The following is a 23,234-nucleotide window of genomic DNA, read 5'->3' as shown; positions in this document are numbered from 1 at the left end:
ATAAAGACAATCATTTTTTCTAATATATTTTGTAAATGAAGAAAGGTAATTTAAATATAAAACTCATATCGTTATAGGTGAAAACTAGTAATTACACTACGACATCGAGCATCAAACTTTATCACGTGTTTAACATTTCCCCCGAGTCTTCTAGTCATGTGTACTATGGCTCAAGTCATTCATTATGCAATATGTACATACTTTACATGCGTAAAGCGTGAATTCCGTGCAATAAGAAAGCGTTTATACTTCGAATTCGATCATTTCGAAATGTTGTTGTCTATCGAAGAATGTGATATACTTTTGTGATATATATCGTATATCAAATGTTTTTTGTGCTTTGATAAAGCACGTTTAATTGAGTCAATTAATTGGACTCATTCGGTATAAATTTCATTGACTCTGTTCGCGACAATAATTACACATCCATTTTAAATCCGTCCTTTGTTACGACCATCTCTCGTTCATAATTTAATCGTTTCTATCTCTTTCTTTCTATCTCTATTTCCATCACTTCGTACAAATGGATTCGTATAGACGCAAAGTGGTCGGTCTTTAAGATGCATTAGAAAGACATTACGAAATCATCGGCGTTGAAAAAATTCTATCATGAATACGATGAACTTCTGTTGGCATTGGAAATATGAAAGAGAGAGGGAGAGAGAGAGAGTTTTACGAAACAGTATTACGAGAAATATGTTACCAAAGATAGAATTTTAAGTGAGCTTCGAACGTTCAGTTATGTAAAAGGAAAAATGATTTTTGAAAAAGATTACAAATTATTCGGATTAAATAAGAATTGTAAATATTGGATATATCGAATAAGTTTATTTGAAAAAAAAATATATATCAGATGAAAAAAACTGTAGTTTTCGATTATAAACAATAATAGAATCATAACGTTAAATAAAAAGAATGGTAGGAAAGAAAGTAACCTTGAACGAATAATGGTAAATTCTTTAGCATTATTGTGAGCATGTAAGTTAAGGTTAAGGGTCAGATAAATTCAAAGGTGACCTCGTTGCGGTCCATTTGGTGGGTTGGCCGGTTGCTCGACTGGTCGGTCGATTGGTCGGTCGATTGGTCGGTCGTTTGTACCCGATAAGCCATTCTTAAAATCACTTAATCTTCGATGTTTTCGTTCCATTATATCGAACATGTATAATTTAGACGAAAACATAAATAACGCTTGTTAAACTTTATTTGTTTTTTGAGAAAAGAAAAATAAAACAAGTGCATAAAATAGCAAGTGGATAAAATAGTTGGAAAGTAATAAACAAAAAGATAAAACGATACACGCACGACGTAATTATGTTTATTTATTTAGAATAATTTGTTGATTAAAATTGTTCTTAAATTGTAAAAATTTGTAGATTCCTTTGACATGATGTGTATTTGGCAGCACTAACTATTCATTGATTTTATAATTTTGGATATTTTGTAATATCTACGTGATATTATTTCGTATTAAAAATAATCATAAAATGTTGTTGTTCGTAGGTATCACCATGACTAATTGGATTGGCTAAAAAGAGTAACGATCGAGGGGTTTTCCACCGATTTAGAAGTATCGGGAAACTCGAAGGAGAATCGCTGGTGCAATGGGCGAAATTCTCGGTTCGGCGAGTTTCCTTCACCTCGGCGATATCGTCAGTCTCTACGCCGAGGGAAGTGTTTCAGGTTTTCTTTCCACATTGGGGTAAGTGGATTGTGGCAATAGTTTTTAAAGGATTACCGGGTATATACGATTTGTTTTCTTGCTCCAATGCGTCACATTTTTTCATCTTTCTTTTCGATCGATCGAAAGGAAGCCACAACCCGTTCACTTGCTGACCGTGACTTTCTTTCCCTCTAAATTATTATTATTATTATTTTTAATTCTTTTTTATACCCATTATTCGTGCTGCAATCTTATTTGAAATTTTATACATTTCTTTTTCTTTTTATTTCTTCTTACTTATCGCAATCGTTGAGAAGAAAAAAAGAACTAACAGATAACACCTAATAATCCTAATCCGTTCGTGTTCACTAGCTTAGATCGTTAGTTAACTCGGTTTATTTGCATTTTCGTGTAAGTTTGCGTTTAACTTTAAGTGGTTAGAAGAAAAAGATTGCTTTTTTCGTAATAGTTTACTTATTTCTATTTTGTAACATTTTCAAAATGTCCACACGGAGTAGAATCTCTTTGTGACAGAGTTGTCTGATTTTAAATTTATGATGTTTGAAAAAAGAAAACATTTGAACGCACACACCACACACACACACACACACATACACACTTTTGTACACGTATACGTAAATAGTTTGCTCAACGTCCTCCGTTTTAATCTTTTACGGTGGTAATTTGAATGATAACCTATCGTGGTTGTAATTTCGTGTTCCTTTTTTTAAATGACAAAATTGCAAAAGAAATGATAGTTATAAGTATATTTTGTTCTAACGAGCAATATGAAATAATTTTAATAATGTTTATGAGTTATGACTAATTGTAAAAGTGAATTCTTTCAGTTTTTGTTTCCTCTACTTCTTCAAATATTATTTTGTTCATTTCCACCGGTGATTATTAATTAAAATACGATTAAAAATTTGTACGAACGCGAAGAGAAATATTTCGTTGATATATTTTTGACCATACGCATACGCATACGCATACGCATAAAGTTTCAAATTGAATTATATCAATAAGTAAAATAATTGTGTATCGCGTTTTTTAATAAATGAATTTAACTCGATCAGTAGAAATAGAAAAATATCAGTAGGCTGACAATAAAAAGATTCAAAGTAATTAAAAGTTAGCTTGGATTCGTTAATTTGATATAATTTATGATGGAATTTTACTCGGTCATACCAAATTAATTGAATTCGTTAGAACGTACATGTCACGTCGAGATACATCATTTATACATCATCATATCAACCTACTGTTTTTTTAAATTAACGAAGATTACGATCTCCATTAATCTTAACGATCTATCGATCGTTCGATCTTTCGATCGATTAAGCGGATCGAAATTGACGCTAATCGTTATTTAACGTGAAGCTTTTCGTAAGAGTACGTATTTTTACATTGAAAGGAATATTGCGACGGAATAGCAGAGAACCTTCTTTTACAACGACCATGTATCCATATTATTTATTATACACAACATGTATATATATATATATATATATTGTACATTATATATATATATATATATAAATCATGGTAGAAGATGAACGGAGGCGGCATAAAGATAGGATGTCGATAACGGGGAGTGGCAATAAAGCGATCTCTTTGTAATCAACTTGTTCCCATACTACCCTTTCGATTACAAAGTATTATAACGAGAATACTTAAAAGTTTGAAGAAAAATATGAAGATGATAATGTTAGTGATAATAGCTACATATAAATTGTTTCAATATTTTTGCTTTTCTAACTGTCATCAGATGTTATTATAACTTTCTAACTAAAAAGATAGAGTAAACTATTTTGCGATTTTCAATTTTTTTATTGTCAACTTAGAGATATATTATCAAAGTCCTTTGTTTCTCTAAGTATACAATAGAACGCGCTGAATTACAATTTAATCAATTTCAATTTACTTAGGTTGCAAGTTATACTTTCTTTATAGTCCTCTTAAAAGCACAAAACAAATTTTAAATTAAAGAAAACATTATTTGATTTGGACAAATAAAATGTTACATTTAATATGACGTGTTTGATGAGAAAATATTGAAAAAAATTGTGATAATGATCGTTCGTTTTATTTTTTTTTTTTATTATTGTCGCGCGAACACTTTTCTTTTCTCAGGGATTATTTGCAAATGGTTCGTTTGTGAGGACATATCTATAGATGGTGCTTTTATGAAAATAGGTCAGGTATATACACTTTGCTCACTTTGGTAGCATTCATCGGCATGAATGGGGTTCTTAAATAAGATCTTAGCGATTGGATCGCAAATCTCGTTTGTTCAATGGTCGTTCATATGATACAATCAAGATTTTTCTTTTCTAGTTAGGTATAGATTTTCTTAAGAAATTTGTTTTTATTTTTTTTTTTGTTTTTTTTCCAAATAAAGTAGAAAAAATATCAAATCGTTTTATATCGTGTTCGAATAAACACAAGTTAAATTGAGAAATTCATTGTAAAAGATTAAACATCGAACAAGAAGTCTTTTCATTCGATTTAATTAAGGCGTTGGACTTTCATCCATGATTGCATGTATATATATATAGACCATACGATTATTATTTACTTGTAGGTTGTCAATAGCAATATGTAAGTTAGGCGTTCACTAATTTGGCGCAGCTGAATAGGACATAATTAATGTCAGCAGGAGAATACTAGGTTACGCTCGAAATTGGAGATTGTCAGATATTCCAATATCTCCATCACCTATATGTTACTACACTGGTAATTAGATATTATCTTGTAGGAATGTTCATTTTTCATGTTTATTCTTTCAATATCCATAACATCGGAATAATACGATAATTCAACAAATTAAACGAATTCATTCCTAACGATTATTTGATCTTTCAATCTTACTTTGTGTAATTTGTTTCATATTTAAATATTTATTCATTTTTGTCCGGAAATTTCTGGAAATATCATTTTGTGAAGCTTGAAACAGTAGAACGTTCATATTTGAAATAAATGTTATTCACGTTGGTCTCGGATGTTCATCGTCATTAACGAAGGGATTCATTTGCGGTTTTATTCTCGCACGAGTTCGTTTTCCGCTCTATTTCCGGTGCCTTAACACCAAGAGCACAACATCGTCGATGATAATCCTCTGTAATCGCACCAGCATCAGCGTGTTACACATATATCCTATCTATGTATATTTATCTATACACTCATGTATAAATATGTAGTTGCATCCTCGTCATACCTATCTAATACGACACGTTGCCAGAAATAACAATATATCGGTTTTTACATCACGTCGCCCTTTTACTTCGATATCCGATCTTCTCTTATCTCTCTCTTTTTATCTATTTCAATATGCAATGTTGTTTTCTCGTTTGTTATTTTATCGAATGTGTTTACATATTATCTATGGAAAAATAAATAAAGAAAAAAAAAACAATATAGCAAAATCATCGGCATTTATTCCATTATGTAAAATTAACGACCGATTAATCCTATTTTTTTTCTTTTTTCTTTTTTTTTTGATAGAATTTATCTGAATCACTTGTACAACCGGAAGAGGAAGTTTCTCTTTGATACTTGCATTATTTTATATATTGTATCATAATTTGGAATATTTATTTGACTATTAAATTATTTTGTTGCTATTGTTTAGATTTTCTTGTTAGATAAATGTGCTTTTTTGGGATTGATTTTTTTGTCTTTTCTTTTCTTCCTTTCCTCCATCTCATCTCCCGTTGCATTTATTAAAGCGTTAAAAATTGTAAATCCATCGTAATTAATTTACAGAGATTGGATAAGCGATATAAATAGAATTTTTATCAAGCATCATTTTTTCTTCTTTTCCTTCCTTCCTTCCTTCCTTCTTTCTTCTTTTTTCTTTTTTTCTTTCTTCTGGGGAGAATATAGAAAATTATATGAAAAGTACATTGCGATAAATAATAGTTTTGTTGGGTTTTATATTATATTGAAAACGTCATCATATGCAGATTGAACCTTTGGAAAAGGAGTTAGATATGGTAGAGTGAGAAGCCTAAACGCAATCTTGTTAGTAAACCAGGTGAAGCTTATATTCTCTCGTCGAGCGTCAACAAACAATATGTTTACGGATGGTTATTGTGTTCCAAGAAAATACCATACACATATATCTTGTTTTACTGCGTATATTCTCGGCATCGGTCTAATGTGTGTGCGCGCGCGCGCGTGTGTGTGCGCATCGTGCAATAAAAAAGAATCGATTTCAAATTAAAGGGAAAGAAAATGCACAGGCTCTGGATTATTTTATATTTAAATATAATTTATATTTTTCCCCTATTTAAACAAATTCTTATTTAAATTAGTCTTGTTTCGGGATTTTTGTTAACGTAGACGTTAAGCGCGTTAATTGGTTTATTAACTCGATGTTTGCGGTATCGCAAGTGATGATTCAATTTACACACCTTGCTTTGATTAATAGATCTACCCATTTATAATTACATTCAGTTATCCTAAATGATCACCCAATGGAAAATATTGTCGCCTGTGTTGCTTCTATATTATTTATTAATTATTATATAATAATTATTAAACAATGTTCGACAATGGCAATTACGTTTTTGTTAATATCAGTAATGGAATTGCATTTTCTAATACACGATATTAATAAAAAATCTTTCGATCGATGGTTGCAAATTACAAATATTTTGTATGTTTTATTTATTTATACGAATTATTTCTATCTCGCGTTTATGACAGATAGATAGATAGATAGATAGATATATAAGTCAGTATCATTTCTCGCGTGTGACTTTAAAGCCCGGGGAGAGAGAGATGTAGCCTTTCCAAATATTGATCCAACAGGATGGTTTCATTCCATCTCTGGACCACGCTTATCTAACGACAATTTAACTTTGACATCTTATGATATTTCAAGAGTGATTCTATTCATACTCTATCGTATATCAACGTTGTTTTATTCATTTGTTTGTTTTTCAGATTAGTAGACGACAGATGCGTGGTATGTCCCGAAGCCGGAGATTTGACGAATCCACCGAAAAAATTCAGAGGTGATTTATTCTAAAAGAAAAAAAAACAAAAAACAAAAGAAGTTACTCCAATTTTTTTTTTTTTTATAGAAAATAATAATGATCGGACGTTTAATTTCAATGAATATTTTTTATGTCTGCGTGTTTGTTTTTTTCTTTTAGACTGCCTTTTCAAAATATGTCCTATGAATCGTTATTCCGCTCAAAAACAATTTTGGAAAGCGGCAAAACAAAGTGGCAGCTCGGGTACAGACGCTGGATTATTAAAAAGACTTCATGTAAGTCATCTATTTGTTTGAATAATAATTTTGACCAAAAAAAAAAAAAAGAAAAATGTAAGAAATAACGGGAATATTATTGTTATTATTATTATTATTGATTTTTAGCATGCAGCAGAAATCGAAAAAAAGCAAAATGATACCGAGAATAAGAAATTATTGGGTTCCGTTGTTTCCTATGGCAACGTAGTTCAGGTAATGTCTCTTCAAAACATAAAATGTTATATTCTTGAAATATTTTGTCCTCTTCCTTTAAAACAATATCTCTCTTACTTGTCACTCGAAGTGTATAGTAGTAATTCTCGTCTCTGGTTAGGACGGCGAAGACCGCAGATACCATTAGCAGATTAATTTAATTAGCATTGTACGATAAAGCAAAGGGTACTTTGAAATGCATTGAAGAGATTTTATTAAATTTCACCTCTTGGAAAATGTAACGTCACTGTCACGTGTGTCAATCTTATCTATACGTATGTTAAGAAAATTGTTCGTTAATTTCATATTTTTCAGCTGTTACATTTGAAGTCGAATAAATTTTTGACTGTCAACAAGAGATTGCCTGCGTTACTTGAGAAAAATGCTATGAGGGTTTATCTGGATGCGAATGGAAATGAGGGTTCTTGGCTTTATATAATGCCATTTTATAAATTGCGAAGCGACGGTGACAGCGTGGTAGTTGGTGACAAGGTAATACTGGAACCAGTTAATGCAGGCAGACAAGGACTTCACGTAGCAGCCAATTACGAATTAAGCGATAATCCTGGATGTAAAGAAGTGAATGTTGTTAATTCGTCAACGTCTTGGAAAGTGACTTTGTTCATGGAACACAGGGAGAATCAAGAAGAGATACTCAAGGGTGGAGATGTCGTCAGATTATTTCATGCTGAGCAAGAAAAATTTTTAACTATGGACGAATACAAAAAGAAACAACACGTTTTTTTAAGGACTACTGGTAGAACGAGTGCAACCGCAGCTACTAGTAGTAAAGCGTTATGGGAAGTTGAGGTCGTACAACACGATCCTTGTAGGGGTGGTGCAGGACACTGGAATTCTTTATTCAGATTTAAACATTTAGCTACGGGTCAATATCTTGCTGCTGAGGTTGACTCGGACGAACTTTATGAAACTAGTAATGGCAATAAGCCTGGTAAGATACAAACGCCGCGTGTATGCATTTCATGAAAAATATCTAGAAAATATTCTATAAGATAATTCATCGTGTTCTTTTTCAATAGATCCTGTTGGTAAAATTTATAGACTGGTCTCAGTACCGCACAGCAACGAGATTAGTTCTTTATTCGAATTAGATCCAACAACATTAACGAGGGGTGATAGTTTAGTACCTCAATCTTCCTTCGTTAGGTTACACCATATATGTACAAATACGTGGGTTCATTCTACTAGCGTACCGATCGACAAGGATGACGAAAAACCCGTCATGTCAAAGGTAAATCATTTGTGTGTGTGTTTTTTTTTTTTTTTTTTACTTATAATTGATACTTATAAGAGTGTACTAAGTTACTTATATATTTGTAAGGTTGGTTGTGCGTTGAACAAAGAAGATAAAGAAGCTTTCGCACTGAGATCCGTATCGCCAGTAGAGGTACGAGATTTAGATTTTGCAAACGATGCCTGCAAAGTTTTGGCATCTATCAACTGTAAATTGGAGAAGGGTACTATTTCCCATAATGAGAGGAGAGCTGTAACTAGTTTATTGCAAGACATTGTTTACTTTATTGCGGGATTAGAAAATGAACAAAATAAATCCGAGGCGTTGGAATTAATTGTAACTAATGCGGTCAGGGATCGACAAAAGTTACTACGGGAACAATATATTTTGGGTCAATTATTTAAAATACTTCAGGTATTGTAATATTATCAATGTAATTATTAATGAAACGTTTTTGCTTAAGGCTGTATGGCGCTAAGAAATAAGAATTTCAGGCACCGTTTTTAGAGTCGGCCGAGGGTGAGGGACCATTTCTTAGAATAGAAGAACTCAACGATCCAAGACATGCACCGTACAAATATATGTTTCGATTATGTTATCGTATACTTAGACTGTCGCAACAAGATTACAGAAAAAATCAGGTAATTTGAAAATTTCCTTACTACTGTATTTGTTGTAATACTTTTTTTTCTAATACTGTTGATTATCCCTTTGATCGTAGGAATATATTGCCAAACATTTTGCTTTTATGCAAAAACAAATTGGATACGATATTTTGGCAGAGGATACGATTACAGCACTTTTACACAATAATCGTAAATTATTAGAGAAACATATTACAGCTGCTGAGATCGAGACTTTCGTAGGTCTTGTAAGAAAAAATATGCACACTTGGGAATCTAGATTTTTAGATTATTTATCAGATTTATGTATTTCAAATAAGAAAGCAATAGCCGTAACTCAGGAATTGATATGTAAAAGTGTATTAAGTGAAAAAAATAAGGATATTCTTTTAGAGACCAGGTAAGAAATAATTTATGCAATACGTTTATCATACTATTTCACTGATAATACATAATACAATACAATTGATATATAGGATGATGAAAGTTAAAACCGAAATGAAATTGGTCGATCAAAAGCAAGATAATGACGAATCTCAAATAGTCGTTAAAGAAAAAGATGAAGTTTATCTTTTCTGGAATAATGCAACGGTTGGTATAGCGTGTTATTCGATGTATAAGAATATCTAACGTTTATGTATTGAATTTCAATTACAGAAATCAAAGTCTTTATGCGAGTTATCAAAAAACGCAAAGATGGACAATTTATTGGCACCAGCAATTTTGGATTATTACAGACATCAATTAAATTTATTTAGCAACATGTGTCTTAACAGGCAATATTTAGCACTTAACAATTTGTCACCTCACTTGGACATAGATCTTATACTTAAGTAGGTTCATACTCGCATCTTTTATTATTATTATTATTATTATTATTATTATTATTATTTAATAAATTCATATTCGTGAAATTTGTACATTTTTTCTTTTTCAGATGTATGGAAGATGAAACCGTACCATACGAATTACGAGCTTCGTTCTGCCGACTTATGTTACATCTTCACGTGGATCGTGATCCTCAAGAACAAGTGACACCGGTCAAATATGCACGTCTTTGGTCCGAAATTCCATTAAAAATGAGCATTAACGAGTACGTGATTAAACATTTCAAAAGATGTCATATTTATTTGAATTTTATCTCACATTTTTAGCATTAATTTTAAAATATTTCAGTTACGATACAAATAAAATGCCTGACGAAAATAAAGAAGCTGTTCGCGTTAAATTTAGTTCGACTATAAAATTTGTGGAAGATTATCTTTGCAACGTTGTCTCAAATACGTGGTCTTTTGCGGATCAGGAACAAAATAAGCTTACGTTTGAGGTAAATTAATTCTATTTAATTTGTAATACAATTTTCTACAAAATCAAACGAATTATTAATTATGCAGTGTATAATGAATTAAATGTATTTTCTTTTGCAGGTGGTTAAATTAGCACGGGATTTAATTTATTTTGGATTCTATAGTTTTAACGATCTGTTGAGATTAACTAAAAAGCTATTAAGTATCTTGGATTGTGTTTCTGAAAATGATTTCATTAATGGGAAAATACCAATCGGGGAAATTGATTGTAAGTTTAATTATATTTTATAAATTATATTATTATGTGTAATGTATATAAGTTGTTTTTTTTTTTTTTTAGTGTAATTTATATGAGATTATATAGTATTTCCATTTGATAATTTGGATCAATCATTATTACTCCTACATTTTTGTTGTTGTTGTGTTTGTATATTAATTGCATGATTGTAAATTTTGGCGCGATAGGCTTTTATCTAAATTATATAGTTTCCTTCTAATTTTCCTATTGTTTGTGTAACGTATCATCCAATAATATATGTAACTAACTACCTGATTTTCTGGATATTTCTTAGCTGAGTCTATGGATTCTGAAGAGGCAGGTAATATTCTAATAGGTCCTATAAAATAATAATTAATATGTACATATGTTTTTATAGTAGATGACGTATATAGTTCGTTGATATATTCGACCATTATGTTTATATACGTGTCTTATTATTATTATTATTATTATTTGTAATGTGTTTTCATTAATTAATATCATTTGTGTTACGCGCGTGTGTTAGGCATTACATAATGTTACTGTGTATTTTAATAGCTGAAGGAGGAGTTCTCCGATGTATTGGCGGTATGGGTGATGTGATGGCGCGTTTACCTTTAGGACCAGCTGGACAAGTATTGGCTGGAAGTACATCTCCAAGGCCAAAGATTACTTCGAAAAAAGAATATCCTTTGGTGATGGATACTAAATTAAAAATAATTGAAATTCTTCAATTTATCCTCGACGTTAGATTGGATTATAGAATTTCTTGTTTGCTAAGCATTTTCAAACAAGAATTCGATGAGACTGAAAAAGCTTCTGGTCAAGACTTGAGTCAACTTTGTCAAAAAACAATAGATTTGGAATCGATTGGAACGCAAGCCGAAGGAATCTTTTGGAAGCAGGTAATTCAATAATATTTTGTTGACGATCAAATGGATAGAATAATTACTACGAAAAAATATGTTATTTAGCGAGGAATGTGCTGCATTGGATTTGGATGGTCTTGGTGGTAAAACATTTTTACGTGTTTTACTTCACCTGGCAATGCACGATTATCCACCTTTAGTTTCTGGAGCATTGCATTTATTATTCCGACATTTTAGTCAAAGGCAAGAAGTACTGCAAGCATTTAAACAGGTTTGTCATTTCAATTGAATTATTGGATATTAAATAAATGAGAATCGATATATAAATGGTTGTTTCATTTCACCAGGTTCAACTTTTAGTCTCAGATAGTGACGTTGAATCGTATAAACAAATTAAAGCAGATTTAGACGTTTTACGTCAATCGGTGGAAAAATCAGAACTTTGGGTTTACAAGTCGAAAGCTACGGAAGAGCACGGAAACAAAAAGAAAAAGAGCAAAGAAGACGAAGAAGATTCTTCAACCCCTCGTAAAGCACCACCGCAATTGTCTACGTCGGATAAAAAAGGTTTCTATCGAGAAATACTTTTTCCCCAGTTAAATTAAATTTAAACGAAATGATTTATTACAGGATCAGCGATTGATTTAGATATTGGTCCACCTTTAAGTTTGGATCAAACCGAAGAATATAAAAAAATACAACAAATATTAATACGAATGAACAAGCTCTGCATCCAAACAATACCGGGTGGACAAGTAAAACCTCGTAAACACGAGCAAAGACTTTTGCGTAACGTTGGAGTCCATACTGTTGTCTTAGATTTATTGCAAGTTCCTTACGATGATAAAGAAGATGTTAGAATGAATGAGCTTATGCGTTTGGCTCATGATTTTCTGCAAAACTTTTGTCTGGGCAATCAACAAAATCAGGTTCTATTACACAAACAATTGGATTTATTTTTAAATCCTGGCATTAGAGAAGCTCAAACAGTATGTAGTATATTTCAAGACAATTCGACGCTTTGCAATGAAGTTAATGTAAAGGTGATTCAACACTTTGTTCATTGCATAGAAACACACGGTAAACACGTGCAATATTTAAGATTCCTTCAAACTATCGTGAAAGCTGAAAACCAGTTTATCAGAAAATGTCAAGAAATGGTGATGCAAGAGGTGATCATCCATCAAATATTTCATTCATGGCCCCCAACCAAATTCTCGTTGCATCGTTATCATTTTCATTTTCTTTTTCTTTTTCTTTTTAGCTCGTTCAAGCCGGAGAAGATGTTTTAGTATTTTATAATGACAGAGCTTCGTTTAATCAATTCGTAGAAATGATGCGTTCGGAGAGACACAGAATGGACGAAAGTAGTCCACTCAAGTAATTATTAACATTTACTTTATTTATTATTCATTTTTAAATGTGGAGTCAAATTTGTATCATTTCTTTTTAGATATCACGTTGAATTGGTTAAATTATTAGCTTGTTGTACAATGGGTAAAAATGTTAATACCGAGATCAAATGTCATAGTCTTTTACCCTTGGATGATATTGCTGCAATGGTATCGCATCCAGATTGTATACCTGAGGTAATAACACATCATTTATTATGTATAATTGTTTTTATTTTATTATTTTTATTATAATATATATTTCGTGTACATGGTTTCGTGATAGGTGAAGGAAGCTTACATCAATTTCCTTAACCATTGTTACATTGATACCGAAGTAGAGATGAAAGAAATTTATAATTCCAATCATATGTGGTCCTTATTTGAAAAGTCCTTTATTGTAGACATGAACTTGATTGCAACACCTAAAAATGATCAACGAGATACAGATAATGCTTTAGAGAATTATGTGACGAGTTGTTTAATGAATATCATCACTACATTCTTTAGCAGTCCATTTTCTGATCAAAGTACAACTGTCCAGGTACTGTATTTTTATCTCTCTATATAACACCATTATTAATATTTCTTATTATATTTTATCTGTTACTTCTTATATATTTTTATTGTTTATTCGGTTATATATATATATATATTTTTTTTTTAAATAATTTTTTCCTATATATATTGGTGCCTATTTCTAAATATTTTTATAATCTATTTTGTACAGTAAATATGTCAAATATTTCATGTTTAAATCATATCGGAAATTTTTCTGAGTAATTTATTTATTTATTTTTTTTTCTTTAATGAATTCGTTCCGTTTAAATCAATATATACATATATCTAGCACACCAACAATATTTCTTCAAAATAATGGCACATTTTACTTTTACTCTGTTATAATTAATTTGTTAATGTAAACGTTAATTACTCTATGTTTATTTTTTTTTCAATTATATCAATTATAAAATACTAAACAGCAAGAATGGCTTTGAAGTTTAGTCATCTTCGCGTAAACAAAGTAACTTTCTGGATATCTAATAAACTATGTAAATGCATGTGCTTATGACAATTCAAGATATTTAATACTAATTGAATTATGTTAACAATCAACGAAGTATGATACATCGAAGTCGGTATAAACTATTAGAGATGGATTATATTATTACGAATTTGATCAGTGTTATATTTTATAGAATTAGTATTCCAGCAGTTTTTCATTCTGTTACAGTAGTTTCAAGAATGTTGTTTATTATATTACGTTTTTATTTTATGTTTCATTATATGACTGAAGTTCTTCGAAAATGAGGTAATTTTAGCAATGAATATCACAATGAATTAGAAATTTAGAAGCTAAACTTGAATTAGATTGCTAGTATTGTTTTAAATAGGTAATTATTAAATAGATGAAAATAAATAAATTGTAAATTTAGACGATGGCAAGAAAATAATAGAATAATGCAAATATATTAATATTTAATATTGTTAGGTCATTTTTATTTTCAGGAATAAGAAAAAAAACAGGATGATAGAACAAGTTAGAGAAGATATAGTTGTTCATTAAAAAACGAAATGCACTTGAAATTAGTCATCAAAAATAAATTATACATATTCATATTATATTATAATCTATGCTTTGCATGTTACACTAACCATTACATTCATCAACCAAGTACATATCATAGATACATTAAAAATGTTATTTAATTTAGAATCATTTTGTTCATTTCTCCATTTTTCCATTATTATTGTTATTATTATAATTTGATCATTATCATCAAGTTCACACATTACTATCATCCCTTTTGTGTAATAGTAAATACATCAATAGACTGATATAATATATGATTAAATCATTAATATTATTTGATATGTACTTGGTCATTATTGATTGCACCAGCGGCATGTTCTGTGTTTTTGGCATGCAATACCTGGCCTTCTTGAATCAACAACATGGGTGGTTTCGTCTATGTGCTGGGTCTGTAATGTGGTGATGGGTTGATTTACTAATAGAAACAACTGCACGAGGCTAGACTTTATTGGAGCATCAAGGAATGTGACCGGAATATTGACAATAATGTTGCAAGTTATGTGAGTATTATTAGTAGAGTGCTGTCTTGGCCTAAGAACACAAGAATTGTACAAATACACTCACATCACCTATGTAATATAACATTTTAATGATAAATTAATGAAACTAAAATAGGATATTTCTTTTGTTTAACGGAAGATATTAATAGTAAATGTAAGGGTATATAGATAGATATTCGTAAGATTATTTTTGATAATAAAAACAGTAATATATATCAGCCTTGATATTCTGATAATATTTATAAAAGAAAATTCCTACAAAAAATGCAGTTCGTTTTTATAATTAGTAACATTGTCAAATAATTGTTTGTAATTGGCAGCATGAATTTTAATCTGGGTATATAATGTAACATGTAAATAAATACATGGATGTACATATTTTGTGCACACAAAAAGAAGTTTCAATGTACTAATAAAATAATAATAGTTTTAATTTTTTCTCATTATATAAATTTTATAAAATTTTATAAAATTGTACGTACGTTATAAATATAGTTCGTACTTAATAAACAAATAACACACACTAGTACAATAGGAAGCACTCACATGGTCGTAATGATTTCATTTGGACTTAATTTTATTTGTTTATTAATATATCAATATTTTATGGTGAGAATCGTTAGCGGCATAATATTTAATTAGTATTTCTTTTTTATTTATTAATTAGACTCGACAGCCAATATTTGTTCAACTACTTCATGCAGCGTTTAAAGTATCGCAATGTATGTGGTTGAATGCAGGACAAAGATTCAATGTAGAAAATTGTATAAGAACTTTATCCGATGTTGGTAAGTTATAAGATTGATCTAAAATTTCCCTGATTGTTTATTAATGTTAAACATTTGTAGCTAAGGGACGAGGTATTGCCATTCCTACTGATTTGGAAAGTCAAGTTGCTTCTATGTTTAATAAAGCGGCGATGCTTAGTAGGCAAACAAGTAAATGGCTGCAAGCTTCTAAACAACCGAAAATAGAGCGTACTCAAAGTCAGGTAATATAGAATATTTTTTGTATTATTACAAATATCTATCTCTAAATATATATTATATATTCACGATGTTATAATATAAGTTTCCTTAAATATGTAGAATGATATGGTTTTGATGGACAGCTCTAAAGAAGAGGTAAAAGTTGTTCAGAACTCTTAACATTAGTTTGAGTCATTAGATCCTGTGTACATATATATATATATATTTGAAACGATAGTAAATTATAATTTAAAGAAAAAAATAATAAAATATATACTATAGCAATACCGTATATCTTATAGATTGCTTGTAAAAAATATAGGATGTACATTAGTAATAGCTATTCGTACAAAGTATAATTTATTTGATAAAAGAAAAAGTAATGTTTGTTTATTATTTTATTATTTAATAATATATTCATTTGTTATTCGTAGCTGATGCGTCTGGATCGTAGTATTATAGAAGGTCTACAAGACATAGTATGTTTATTAGAAGAACAACTTAAACCATTGGTGCAATCAGAATTATCCTTGTTGGTTGACATCCTCTATCGACCGGAGCTTTTATTTCCACCAAATACCGAAGCTAGGGAACGATGTGGAAATGGTGGATTTATTAGAAGGTAATTACTTTTCAAGTATCATTATATGTTCGAAATGTTCTATGATAAAAATACAATATATATTTAGTCCTATTTATATTTTAGATTGATTAAGCATACCGAAAAATTATTAGAAGAGAAAGAAGAAAAATTGTGTATAAAGGTATTAAAAACACTTCGAGAAATGATGGCGATTGATCCTGAATACGGTGAAAAAGTAAGTCTCGTAAATTTTCATTTGCACGAAATTCGAGTTATAGAAATCATTTAAATATAAGGAATAATTTATCTCATAACATTAAGAAATTGGATATTCAGTATAATGAATAAAAATGATAAGGGCTATATTATATTTGAAAATTTGTTGCACTTAAGTTTTACAAAGAACCTGAATGTCCAATTATTCACTGCACTTTAGATGACCAATACACAAGTAGATATTTTTTATTTGCTATAATAACGCGAGAATACAACTAAAAAAAAAAAAAAGAAATTAATAAGCTTTAATAAGCTTTCTTGAATATGCGATACAAAGTGTTAGAAATCCTTGGGTGAGTATATATCGTAGATTAGATATGTAGGTAAAGATGTTTTCACGCTGCAAACGAAGAATGAAGATGTTTTGGAACATGCAGATTCAGAAAAGAAGACCGAATCTCCTCTCGGAACAGATTCCAATGATCAATGCGATCGTCAAATGACTCAGCAAGAGCGGGTAACAATTAATGTAGATTGAAAACGGTATTTTAAGGGCACAACGTATATAAATCAATATAATCAATAGTTGATTTTGATATACCTACTGTGTATACAAACAACACGCATTGAATAATTATATAGATAAATTTAGTTATTAATGCATATATATACATATATATATATATATTTAGATTTATTCAAAAAGCATCATTTTTATTAATGAATGCTTTTATTTATTTGCAACGATTTCAATTATTATCATAAAGTAGAATTCAACTTTACTAATTATTCGAGCTGTGATCAAATAAATAATAATAATAATAATGTACGTTGTGTAGAATCTTTTCTGCACGTGCTCGATTTTATTTTGCATGTTTACCTTTTATTATATGCTACTATTACGATTAATATTTTAATCACACTATATAATAATTACATTAACATTTGCACAGATTCATTTAATGATATTCATTGAAAGACAGTTTTAAATAGAAATAATTGTAACATAGTGATCACTGTGTATATTTAGCATACACAAGTTCTAGTACTTGTAATTAATATTTTTGTAGATCATATTCAACTTTTCGCACTCTAAATGAACTATTTTGCAGATAATACTAAAGCTCTTGTGCAAATCAAATTCACCCTTTGTGTGTATCTATCGAGTTTTTTAATTTCTCAAATTCTTTAGTGCACGAGAGAAAAAGTTCATGATAACACAAGTTTTAAAATTAATTAGAATCAATTATTTCCAATACACACGGAAGGGTTAATTTGTAATGCAAAACATTTATTATTTCATTTCTTGTTTTTCATTTATGCTTTCTTGGAGAAGTACATACACATATTGTATATATATATATATATATATACACACACACACCCATGCTCTGTTATTTTTTAATATTTAAAATATATTTATATATATATAGAGAGAGAGTTTCTTTCAACATAATTTTTTTTTCTATCAAGGTACTTTTTAAAAATTTCATTTATACACCGATGAATGTGTGTATATGTATATTATAAACATAGTTAGATATAGATGTGTAAATATGTATGGATTGAATCTGATGTACCAATACAGAAGTAGATATCCAATTTTTTCTCGAAATATTAATGTTCAAATGATTACTATGAAAAATGATTGTCACACGGAAAGTATTATATTATTATATTAGATAAACCACTTGTTAGAATTATTTTTAATAATTTGTCTATATTTTAAATTATGAATCTCTTTTTTACATCATTTTGTTTTATATTATAGTATGATGTTTTTTTCTTGTAAATTATAAATTTAATATAACATGCATTAATAATGTTTATAATCGTACAGAGTCTATATAAGTGGTATGCATCATGCCTAATTAGAAGTATAGACAATATGTTTAAAAAAAAGGTGTATATAAATAGTAATGTGTAAATTATTGCATTTTCTAGTAATACTAATTGTAATGAGAAAAAAAAATGATTAAAAACAAATTCGGAATTATTCTCTATTTTATTATATACAACAAAACGCTAGTTTTTGTCTATTTTTCCATATTGCATCCGATATATGAATGAAAAAAAATACATCGTTTATAAAGGCATTTTTTAATTAATAGCACACACACACACACACGTATATTTTTCCTTATTCAATGCACTGTGAATGTAAATACACACACCGTACAACATTTATTGAGAATATTATTAGATGTTACATTTTTTGAGATCGAATTTTAATAACGTAGTGCAATTGTATTGGTACATCATCGTAAAATAATTATATTTATTCGTATTGTTATAAATTTCTATCCTTTTTCTACAGGGTGATGCATTAAGACACAATCTTCTGACGCGTTACTTCGGTAAGAGTTTCATTCAAAAGCCTGAGAATGTTGAAATTGGAGTATCCTGTACAATGGCTGTAACTCACGGACCAGGAGGTGATAAAAATAAGTTTTTTTTTAATTACTAGCGTTAACCAAAAGTTCGTGTGTTTTTAATGAATATTTTTAAATTACTGTTTATAAGACAATTTATAAGACAATAAATGCACGAACTTTTGATTCACCCTAATATTATTTATTGTAAACATTTATTTCTCATTTTTACTAATTTATTGTCGATTTGTATAAATGTTGTAGCCAAGTTGCTAAGCCGTGCTGGGAGGACTTTGCACGAAGTTCAAAGTCATTTAGACAGAGAAGGTGCATCAGATTTGGTCGTAGAATTGGTTATTAAAAGTGTACACTCTCCTAGTATATTTGTAGAAGTTGTAGAACTAGGAATTGCATTATTGGAGGGTGGCAATCCGATTATACAAAAAAGTGTATTCAATAAGTTAATGGGCGGTGATTTGAGTCAATCATTTTTCAAGGTACCATTTGTTGATATTTTTATATATTAATGTTTTATTATAGATTACTTAGTAATAGTTTGTTGAATTTAATTGTATTTATTTGTTAGGTTTTTTATGATAAAATGAAAGATGCGCAACAGGAAATAAAATCAACGGTAACGGTTAATACATCAGATATAACAGCAAAAACTAATGAGGATAAGGAACAAAGTAAAGAATTAGAAAAGATATCAAGAAAACGTGCAGCAGGTAGTTGAATATATTTTTATTGTATATTTGATAAATATTATAATGTATTCTTCACAGATTGCAAATACTACGTACTTTTAGGTAAGCTTAATGGTATAGTTTGCACCGATGAATTACGAGATGAAGTAAATTCAACCGCAGCGACTAATGTTCAAATCTACGGGAACACGCGTGCCATTGTACCTGGTGAAGATGTAACAAATAATGCGGTGGAAGAGATGATTGGTGAAAAGTTAGAAAGAGCACGTGCCGAACCTACGTCTGGCGTTGAAAAGGATGACACACAACTTAGCGTTAAAGTATTAGTGATGCAACCAATTTTACGATTTTTACAATTATTATGTGAAAATCATAATCAAAATCTTCAGGTAAATTGAATTTAATATCTTGTTTTTGGTCTTTTATTAAACACACACGTTAATGACATTTTCATTCTTTACAGAATTTTCTTCGGAATCAAAATAACAAGACGAATTTTAATTTGGTATCCGAAACACTTATGTTTCTCGATTGTATTTGTGGCTCGACGACTGGCGGATTGGGTTTACTTGGATTATATATTAATGAAAATAATGTTGCATTAATTAATCAAACTTTGGAGACTTTAACGGAATATTGTCAAGGACCTTGTCATGACAATCAAAATTGCATTGCCATTCACGAATCTAATGGTCTAGATATTATAACGGCTTTGATATTGAATGATATTAATCCATTGGGTAAAACTAGGATGGATTTGGTATTGGAATTGAAAAATAATGCCAGTAAATTGTTATTAGCTATTATGGAAAGTAGGGGTGACAGCGAGAATGCTGAAAGAATATTATACAACATGAATCCAAAGCAATTGGTGGACGTGGCATGTAGAGCATTTCATCAAGAATCATTGGACGGTTCTACTAATGTCGATGATTCCTCAACTAACGGGGAGGATGGAGTGTCTCCTAAAGAAGTAAGATGATATTTTATTAACACGTTTTTATCTAAAAATAATTGCTGGTAACACTGTCTTATGTTGGGTAATTTAGTTATATGTAAATTGTAATAATGAAACCACACGCGTGAAGTATCACAAAAAGGTTGACAAACTTTTGTATTGATAAATCATTTCTTTATTATTTTAACAACATTTTTTGTTCATAGGTGGGTCATAATATTTATATCTTATGCCATCAATTGGCTCAACATAATAAAGAATTAGCAACTATGTTGAGGCCGTCAGAAGACAACGCAGATTCGGAAATAAATAAAGCATTGCAATATTATGCATCTCATACATCTCAAATTGAGGTATGTCCTATTTCTTATTTGTTTGCTTTTTTCTATATGACATATAGAATTACAAAAGAAATATTTGCTTTTAGATTGTCAGACACGATAGAACATTGGAACAAATAGTTTTTCCGATACCAGAAATATGCGAACTTATTACCGTTGATACGAAAATTAGAGTGTTAAATACTACAGAACGTGACGATCAAGGTTCTAAAGTATCAGATTTCTTTGAAAGAACGGAAGACATGTTTAATGAAATGAAATGGCAGAAGAAACTTAGAGGACAGCCAGTATTATTTTGGATGAGCAGTTATATGTCATTATGGAGTAATATTTTATTTAACTGTGCTGTCCTTATAAACCTTATTGTGGCTTTCTTCTATCCATTTGTAGATTCTGTACCAAGTAAGGGTTTTACATTTAAAAAAAAAGATATACTTGGAAAAAAATGATATCATTGTGCATAATATTTAATTTGATTTTGTTGTTTTGTTCGTATAGAACTTTGTTCACATTTGTCAGCTCTTATTTGGGCGGTGATGTTTGCATCAGCAGTTATTGTCATTACATTGCCACGAGAATCGGGTATACGTACATTAGTTGCGTCAACAATTTTACGATTAATATTTTCTATAGGACCAGAACCAACTTTGTGGTTACTTGGATTTGTTACGGTACGAAATGTATTCGAAATGTATTATATTTCATTATCATTGTAATATCAATAGATGCCTTTATTTTCTATATATCATATTCTATTTCTTTTGTTTCAGATCGTTCTAAAGGTTATTCATCTCATAAGTATTATAGGAAATCAGGGGACCTTAACTAAAAGTATAGAACAAATAATGACAAATGGTGAAATATTGTATCACGCGTCATACTTAATATTTTGTGTACTAGGACTTTTGATGCATCCATTTTTCTATTCGGTTTTAGTAAGTGTTTTTTTGCAAATCAAATAAAAGCAACAGAGTTTATGTTTTTCTTTTTTAAGCATTAAAAAGATTGATTATTATTTTTCAGCTCTTTGATGTGGTTTATCGAGAAGAAACATTGCTCAATGTAATAAGATCTGTTACCAGAAATGGACGATCTATTATACTGACTGCTGTGTTGGCTTTGATTTTAGTTTATATGTTTTCTATCATCGGATTTATGTTCTTCAAAGATGATTTTCTGGTCAGCGTGGACGAAGATATTGTTCGTAAGTATATTTTGACAATTTATTGAAGTACACACTATTACGTGTCTCTTGAAAACAACATTTCATTTTTAGCCACATTAGATGATAAAACTGCAGATACTTGTAAAGTTAGTGATAACGAAAAATGTGAATCAAGTGAAACTATGTCACGATATTTACGCGAAGGTTTGATATTTGTTTCTTTATTATTTGAAAAGAATTTCTAATGAAATGTTTTCATTATATTTCAAATATATGATATTATTACAGTTAATGAACAAGGAAATAATCAAGATTTGTTTAATGTTGGGGGTGAAGTAAAAGAACGGGCTTGCGATTCATTAGTTATGTGCATCGTTACAACGTTAAATCAAGGTTTAAGAAATGGCGGAGGTATAGGTGATGTTTTAAGAGCTCCATCGAGCACGGTAAGATTACTTTTGTTTTTCCCTAAAAAACCACATATTTTATTAATAATATATTTTTCAATTGCACAGGAACCATTGTTTGTTGCCAGAGTCGTATATGATTTACTATTCTTCTTCATAGTGATAATTATTGTTTTGAATCTCATTTTTGGTGTCATCATCGATACGTTTGCTGATCTTAGATCAGAGAAACAGCAAAAAGAATTAATTTTAAAGAATACTTGTTTCATTTGCGGTTAGTATATATATATATATGTACGATTACCAAATGTTTAAAAGAGTTAGATCTATTTATAAATTTTGTTTTAACAGGTTTAAATAGGTCAGCTTTCGATAATAAGACTGTATCTTTTGAGGAACACGTTAAACACGAACACAATATGTGGCATTACCTTTATTTCATCGTTTTAGTAAAGGTAAAAGATCCGACAGAATTTACAGGTCCAGAATCGTATGTTTATGCAATGGTGAAGGTAATTATTTGAACGAGTTGTTAAAGTATTGGAATGGTTGTTGTTTATTATTCTTTTTTTTGTCTAAAATTTTA

General features: G+C 29.9%; 1 protein-coding gene across 1 annotated transcript in view; it reads left to right on the top strand.

Moving 5' to 3' along the window:
- Positions 1-23,234, top strand: part of LOC107072419 (Inositol 1,4,5,-trisphosphate receptor) — a 30,936-nt gene that overhangs the window by 4,448 nt on the left and 3,254 nt on the right. Inside the window, exons 2-44 of the mRNA XM_089173349.1 lie at positions 1,501-1,699; positions 6,611-6,681; positions 6,823-6,938; positions 7,047-7,133; positions 7,449-8,085; positions 8,174-8,385; positions 8,476-8,802; positions 8,883-9,029; positions 9,110-9,411; positions 9,488-9,602; positions 9,669-9,844; positions 9,949-10,104; positions 10,188-10,338; positions 10,439-10,586; positions 10,891-10,917; positions 11,136-11,478; positions 11,549-11,717; positions 11,794-12,013; positions 12,077-12,618; positions 12,711-12,826; positions 12,900-13,035; positions 13,124-13,381; positions 14,854-14,931; positions 15,599-15,719; positions 15,780-15,922; positions 16,020-16,055; positions 16,334-16,521; positions 16,606-16,717; positions 17,111-17,215; positions 19,016-19,133; positions 19,335-19,567; positions 19,657-19,798; positions 19,856-20,166; positions 20,241-20,750; positions 20,942-21,088; positions 21,163-21,478; positions 21,575-21,747; positions 21,847-22,011; positions 22,100-22,280; positions 22,353-22,445; positions 22,530-22,687; positions 22,757-22,922; positions 23,000-23,160. Coding sequence (XP_089029475.1) covers positions 1,602-1,699; positions 6,611-6,681; positions 6,823-6,938; positions 7,047-7,133; positions 7,449-8,085; positions 8,174-8,385; positions 8,476-8,802; positions 8,883-9,029; positions 9,110-9,411; positions 9,488-9,602; positions 9,669-9,844; positions 9,949-10,104; positions 10,188-10,338; positions 10,439-10,586; positions 10,891-10,917; positions 11,136-11,478; positions 11,549-11,717; positions 11,794-12,013; positions 12,077-12,618; positions 12,711-12,826; positions 12,900-13,035; positions 13,124-13,381; positions 14,854-14,931; positions 15,599-15,719; positions 15,780-15,922; positions 16,020-16,055; positions 16,334-16,521; positions 16,606-16,717; positions 17,111-17,215; positions 19,016-19,133; positions 19,335-19,567; positions 19,657-19,798; positions 19,856-20,166; positions 20,241-20,750; positions 20,942-21,088; positions 21,163-21,478; positions 21,575-21,747; positions 21,847-22,011; positions 22,100-22,280; positions 22,353-22,445; positions 22,530-22,687; positions 22,757-22,922; positions 23,000-23,160 — 8,211 coding nt within the window. The 5' untranslated portion in view covers positions 1,501-1,601. The remainder of the gene's footprint in view (positions 1-1,500; positions 1,700-6,610; positions 6,682-6,822; positions 6,939-7,046; positions 7,134-7,448; positions 8,086-8,173; positions 8,386-8,475; positions 8,803-8,882; positions 9,030-9,109; positions 9,412-9,487; positions 9,603-9,668; positions 9,845-9,948; positions 10,105-10,187; positions 10,339-10,438; positions 10,587-10,890; positions 10,918-11,135; positions 11,479-11,548; positions 11,718-11,793; positions 12,014-12,076; positions 12,619-12,710; positions 12,827-12,899; positions 13,036-13,123; positions 13,382-14,853; positions 14,932-15,598; positions 15,720-15,779; positions 15,923-16,019; positions 16,056-16,333; positions 16,522-16,605; positions 16,718-17,110; positions 17,216-19,015; positions 19,134-19,334; positions 19,568-19,656; positions 19,799-19,855; positions 20,167-20,240; positions 20,751-20,941; positions 21,089-21,162; positions 21,479-21,574; positions 21,748-21,846; positions 22,012-22,099; positions 22,281-22,352; positions 22,446-22,529; positions 22,688-22,756; positions 22,923-22,999; positions 23,161-23,234) is intronic.

Source organism: Polistes dominula, unplaced genomic scaffold (genome assembly GCF_049000335.1).
Source record: "Polistes dominula isolate Pdom_NZ unplaced genomic scaffold, Pdom_raw_medaka scaffold_35, whole genome shotgun sequence".
Classification (NCBI taxonomy): domain Eukaryota; kingdom Metazoa; phylum Arthropoda; class Insecta; order Hymenoptera; family Vespidae; genus Polistes; species Polistes dominula.
Note: the sequence above shows the minus strand (reverse complement) of the source record. Positions and strands in the feature narration are given on the sequence as shown.